Raw genomic sequence first — 6521 nt, 5'->3', positions numbered from 1 at the left:
CAACTTGGTCAAAGATTAACTTATAAAACATAAGCTTGTTTAATAAAAATGAGTGATTATAAATCTTACAATTATTTAAATAAATATTTTTTTATCTTTTCGATCAGTTTTTTCGCCCTAGTCATGCGCAGCTTTTTCCATTGTGATTAGGGACTGTTTGATTACTTTTTTTTTTTTGGTCAAGTGTTTGATTACTTTTAAGTCTTGTTTCTGAAGAACTCAACATATTTGTATCGATAAATTGGTTAAGCTTGGACATCTTTGGATCCACATCCAACACAATTAAATTGTCATTTTTAAATTGAAGTTTCCAAACTTTTTTGGCAAGAAAAAAAACATAAATAGAGGAGATAAGATAAGAAATGTAAATATCTTTTTTTTTCGGTCGTGGGAAATGTAAATGTCTAAAACTAAGTGTTCAACGAGGTTAATGTAGAACTTTCCGACATCTTTTTGTTTTTAACAAGGGAAATAACGGACCGGACCCTACATGGTTACATATATGGCCCAAAGTCTAATCTATATTTATATTCAATTTATCTCCAACAATTAAAAAAGTTAAATTCAGTATAGGAATTAATGCAGATTATCTTTGTTATATTAACTGTTTCGAGAGGGAAAAAGAAAAAGGAATTATGTTATTCATATCATATAGTGTAAAATTTATATTCTCTATATTACCACATCCGAATTAGCCAATCCAAGTAATGACAGGTAATGCTAGGTAGACAAAAAAAACAGCCAGAACTTACCTTATTTAGCATTAATTAATTATCGCAACAATTAATGAATGCTAAATAAGGCAAGTTATGGCTGTTTTTGGCTGATTTTCTTTGGTTACCAAACATTTCCGTTATAGCTATCCTTCTAACAACTTCCTTGATCTTTTACCAAAAAGAATAAGTTGAGGGGAGACAGAGACTAGCGATACTGACACCTCTTAAACAAATGCTTCACTTCAAAACCAAAAAGGTAAGACCATGAGGGCATAGTCCAAGAGACTGAAGGGTAGCAGCACAATCTTGATGCCCCAACAAGAAAATCCTCCGAATGCAATCACAAAAGTCCATCATGGGACTGAATTGAATTGAATCTTCATTGTGTGTATAAATTGGAAATTCCAATCTCGGTCTCACATCATAGCTTTCAGCTGATAAACACTAGAACACTATGATCCAATCTTTTCTAGATTCTCAGACACAGTTTTCATTCTAGGCCTGACTTCAGGGTCTCCCTCAGTGCATGACAATGCTACATGAAACACAGCCAGTACCTCCTTTTTGGCATGCACTTCTTGAAGCAAAGGAGGATCAACCATTTCGGATAGCGGACTTTCTTGTTCAAACCCTTTCCTCACCCACCTCACCATATCAGGAACTTCCATAGAAGTTGATGGGGCAGGAGTAGAATCAGGGGACTTCCCAGTAAGCAATTCGAGCAACACGACTCCAAATGAATATACATCCCATTTCTGGGTTGGTCTGCTGCCTGGAACTTTGGCCTCAGGGGCCTTGTAGTTGTTAGTATGTTCTGTTTGTGATGGCTTAAAGTAAGGAAGAGCTCCTCCCATAAAGCCACCATTGGAGGGGTTATTGCCAGTGATGCTGATCAACCGGTTAAGGCCGAAATCAGAAATTCGGGGTTGGAAGTCCCCATCAAGGAGAATGTTGGAGGGCTTGATGTCACCATGAACAAATTTTCTAGGACTGCATTCATGGAGATAGGCCAAACCCCTGGCTGCTCCTTTGGCAATTCTCAGCCTGGTTGACCATGGAAGGTTCATAGTTGGTTGACCATTTCTCCCTACATGAAGAAATATGATTATTTGTAGCTGAAAATTCAATCTATTTACAGAATGCAAATGGAGATTGAGTTATCTTGATAGTTTATTTCCCTAATTGCAATTGAAAATTTATGCTGTTGGGTACAAAGAGAGAATTTCATACAAACGGTCTTTATAGAATGAATCTTGAGGTGTAAGTTATCAATAACAGGTTGTTATTGTTGTATCTTAAATCATACATCAGACATCATTGTTGTAAAGTGTAAACAGAAAGTTAGAAGAGTCGAAGCAATGAGTAGGAAAACAATCTTGTAGAAGCCAAAATGATTAATAATTTAACAAGAAAAAGCATTTTTTTTTCGGTGAGTCAACAGAGTTGGAGGTTCAACTGTGCCATTAGACCAAATACTAGGAAATCCCATTATAAAATAATGGCATAAAAGCGGCACAAACTTGTAAGTTCATTTTCAAACTACAGAAACAAAGCACTTTAAATAAACTTACTGTGAAAGATACTGTATTGTGTGTATGAAAAACTAAAAATATACGCATGAAAAAGAGATCCAAAGTCCTCACTCCTAACCAACCACGAAACTTTAAAGTCAACAGACACAAGGCTTGAGAAAGATAAGGTGCACTATCCAATGTAAAAAACATATAAACCATCATCTAGACTACTACAGCTATCTTTTTAATTAATAAATATATTATAAAGCCACTGACATTTAATTTTAAAAAACCAGATGTGGTCCTCAAGTTTCATCAGTATCACTGCTGCTTGAAAAATGGTTTTGACGTGTGAAACTGCCTGCTTTCAACCAGTTTTGGTTTGCCTAAATGGCCTCATGTGCTGAGAATGACATAAAGGTCTTGATGTTCAAAAAATAGTTGCATGATTTTAAAGCGTATTTAATGTATGCTTAAAAATAATGAAATATCTATAATTATTCGCTTTCATTAATAATGTTTTAAGATTATATTAAGTATATATTTGTAAAATGCATATTCAATATAGACAAGATGTATGCAATAAAGCAAATACTAGTTCTTAGAAATCTAGAAGTTCATGGTCCCAAACATGAATACCAGTACCATCCCATTTCCCAAACAAACACATGCTGAATGTCTTACTTTATCGTCGAGGCAGGTCATTTAAATTGGCATTGTTGTCTCACCAAACATTTTCTTGGATCCAACGCTCATTGCCAATAATAAATACCAATAATCCAACTAAATTGCTCACCTAGACGCACTCACTGACTCACCTCAAATTAATTTAAAAAAAAAAAGTAATACTCGTCAATAATATGCTCGCCTTTGCAGAAAGACAAATTGTTAATTTCCAATTTGTTTATTTCTATCAAAGACAAATTGAAATTTAAAATTGCTCGTTTGCACTAGTCAATAAACCATTTTGGTCAATTGTCCCCACAATGAAACAGACAAAACTCTGATACGTAGTGTCTGTAGTTATCTGCATGGAAGTATTTTTCCGATTTTATAATTATTTTGAAACACACTAAATTTAGTACTTAGTTCTAACAATCCTTTATAGAGAAGGCAAAAGTTAATGGGAATTATTAAACATATGAAATTTAAAAAGCAAAAAAATCCTTCTCTAAACACAAGTTACAGAATATGTAGAATGTCAAAGAGAAAAATAAATCTCAAATAATTTCTGGTTAATTTCAAAGACAACAACTAAAATAAACTACAAGGTTTATAAAATAAAATTTAAAAAAGGTACTTACCAGGATAATATTATTAAAATAACAATAAGGATTATATCTAAGGAAGATTTTTATATTACACCACCTAATCAGATCCAAATTTCATTTCAGGAAAGTACCTATCATTAGCTATCATTGTCATTCTGTTGACAATATCATTATCGTTACCACTCTATTGCCTACAACACTTTCCGCACTCTTTACCGCAAAGTCAGCTACTTCATTATAGAAGGCAAGAGTAAAAATGAAGGTCAAACCCTGTTCTACTTCTACCACAAGAGATAAAGAAAGGGAATTGTACTTATTTCCGTTATTTTTTTTTGGTGACTACTTATTTCCGTTATTTGACATTGGACATCTCATTACTAAATGAGATCTTAGGTGGTATTTAAAATTTGTATGAGGACACAAATCTAGAGAGTTCCGAGACAGCGACACTGACAAATTCTTTTTTATATATAGTTTACTTTTATTTTCTCCCATTTTTAAAATAAAATCACATCAAATAAGAGATACTAATAATTATAATAGCATCTTTTACCAACTATGGTTCCAACCAAATATTAAGTAGAAATAACAGAATTCTACTCCTAAATGCAGCATATTATTGAAATCAATAACCCAAAATGAAGCTAAGAAAGTAACACATGAACCAAAAAAACAAAGCGCTAAAAAAGTGAAAGTAAGTAAGTAACCAACCTCTAAGAGCGGTGGTCAAATTGCCATTAGAGATGAAATCACTGATCAAGAGCTTCTCATCAGGTGCCCAATAATAAGCCCTTAGCTTCACAACATTAGGGTGCTTGACCTTCCCAATAGCCTGAACCTCAGCAGCAAACTCCTTATACCTCTGTTCACCACCCTCCCCAAGCCTCCTCACAGCCACAGGAACCCCATTCCCAAGCACAACCTTATACACTATCCCCAACCCACTCTTCCCAAGAACATAAGCTGAAGCCCTCAACAACTCATCAAGCTCAAAGTTAAATCCCTTATCAATCGCCACCAATTCCCCTTCCCCTCTTCCACCCTCCCCTTTCTCACCTTCCTCCAATTCAGAATCATCACTCTTCAGCACCCCAACGTTCATGCATGGCAAAGAACAGCAAAAACGCGTTTTCCCGTTTTCGCCACCGCCAAACTTGGCCTTACCGGTACAACTACACCCGTTGCAACCGTCTTTCTTTTTCCAATAAACGTAAACAATTATGAGTCCAATTAGAGCAACGCCAGCGGCATCAGCTACTGAGATTAGAACAATTAAACCGGGGCTTAGCCCTTTATTAGACCGTGAGCCGGACCGTTCCCTTTTTGGACCGGGGCTTGATCCCGGTTCGCTCCGTGCCGAACCGGAACACGGTTTTTGAAGCGGGAAACCGCAGAGGTTAGGGTTGTTGAGGAACGCCGTGGGGCCTTGGTTTGAAAACGATCCTGTTTGGGGAATCTCGCCGGAGAGATTGTTGTTTCGCAAATCGAAGCTAACCGTCACCGGAAGTTTCCCGAGAGATTCTGGAACGTTGCCGGAGAGGTGATTGAACGAGAGGTTTAAGGTTCCGGTGAGGGATTGAAGCTCTCCGATCTGGTCCGGGATTGGACCTTCTAGGAGGTTCGCGGAGAGGTCGAGCTGAATGAGTTCTCGGAGCTCCGGCCACGGCGTCGCCGGAATCTTGCCGGAGAATTTGTTCCTGGCGAGGACAAGGCGCTGGAGCTGTGAGCAGTTGCGGAGAGAGTTTGGAATTGAGCCGGAGAGGGAGTTATCGGAGAGGTCGAGGTTCTGGAGGCGGCGGAGGGAGAAGAGGGAGGGAGGGAGGTCGCCGGAGAGGTTGTTGGAGTGGAGGTAGAGGGATCGGAGCGCGGTGGCGTTAAAGAGCTGGGAGGGGATGGAGCCGCGGAAGGCGTTGGAGTGGAGATTGAGGCGGCGGAGGTAGAGAAGTGTGCCGAGCTCTGATGGGAGGTAGCCGCGGAGGCCCCTTCCGGCGAGGGAGACACCGACAACGCGGGGGTCAGGGTCGCCGGAGATGTTACTACAGCTGACCCCGGACCATCCGCACGGAGTGGCGTCTCCGTCGTTCCAATTGGCAAGCGCAGCGGCTCCGGCGGGGTCCACGGCGGATTTTAGAGTGAGAAGTGCAACGCCGTCGGGGGAGAGAGAAAAAACGGTTTGTATTGAAAAGATGAAGAAGAACGAGAAAGAGAAGAAACAGAGAAAGAGATTAACGCTCATTTAGAAAATAAGTGATACGACACCGTTTTGGATGAATAATGTGGAGTATTTCTTTCGTTATGTTTATGGAATGGTATAGTGAAGGTTGAGTTTGAGGCGGAAGAAGAGATGGAGGTAGTTAGTATTTATGAGAGAAAAGAGAAAAATCAATAAATTGGGGGAAAGATGAGATTTTAATTTGGTGGGGTCCAATTCCCGCCAAAAAGGTTCAGAGAAAGAAGGCCAGAAGGGGCAGAGAAAAAAGAAGTGAATGTTTGATAACAGAAGTGAAGTGAAAGAGAAGCAAGAGGGATGATGAAGAAGAAGAATCTTAGTTTGGTTGCCACTAAAAAATTGGATAATTAGATTTGGAATTTGGTGACCCTTACCAATATTTTAAAATAAAACATTGTGGGCTATTGAGCTGAAAATGTGTTTTTGTTTTGCCTTGTGGACTTTGGTTGTGAAGCATCATTTTCTCTAAGGAAAAAAAAAAGAAGAAGAAAATTATAGTCACTTCTATTGAAATTAGGGAATATATTAATTCTGTAAAATTTGAATATCATAGTTTTATAGAGATAAAAGTAAGTATTATTTATAGCCAACCCAAAAAAAAACTATCATCTTGACAATTATATATTGATCCACTTATAAATTATATAATATTTAATAGAGTATGAGAAGGTTGAAAAACTGAGAATAGAGTATGAATGTGAAGATAAAAAAAGGAAATTTTGAAAAAAATGATGGCTGACGTTGTCTCTTACTAAAATGTTGATTTTCAAGTCGACTCTTTTAAAAATTA

At 37.8% G+C, this 6521-nt stretch overlaps 1 protein-coding gene across 1 annotated transcript; it reads right to left on the bottom strand.

Annotated features, from left to right (window-relative positions):
- On the bottom strand, positions 622–6275 carry LOC107639674 (receptor protein kinase-like protein ZAR1). The gene is made up of 2 exons (XM_016343224.2): positions 4213–6275; positions 622–1803 (listed from the first exon to the last, which is right to left on the bottom strand). Exons 1-2 carry the CDS (start codon positions 5735–5737, stop codon positions 1169–1171), a joined length of 2160 nt encoding a protein of 719 aa, XP_016198710.1. The 5' UTR covers positions 5738–6275; the 3' UTR covers positions 622–1168.

Source organism: Arachis ipaensis, chromosome B04, assembly GCF_000816755.2.
Source record: "Arachis ipaensis cultivar K30076 chromosome B04, Araip1.1, whole genome shotgun sequence".
NCBI classification, from domain to species: domain Eukaryota; kingdom Viridiplantae; phylum Streptophyta; class Magnoliopsida; order Fabales; family Fabaceae; genus Arachis; species Arachis ipaensis.
The sequence above is the reverse complement of the archived record's forward strand: the minus strand, read 5'-3'. Positions and strand labels throughout refer to the sequence as shown.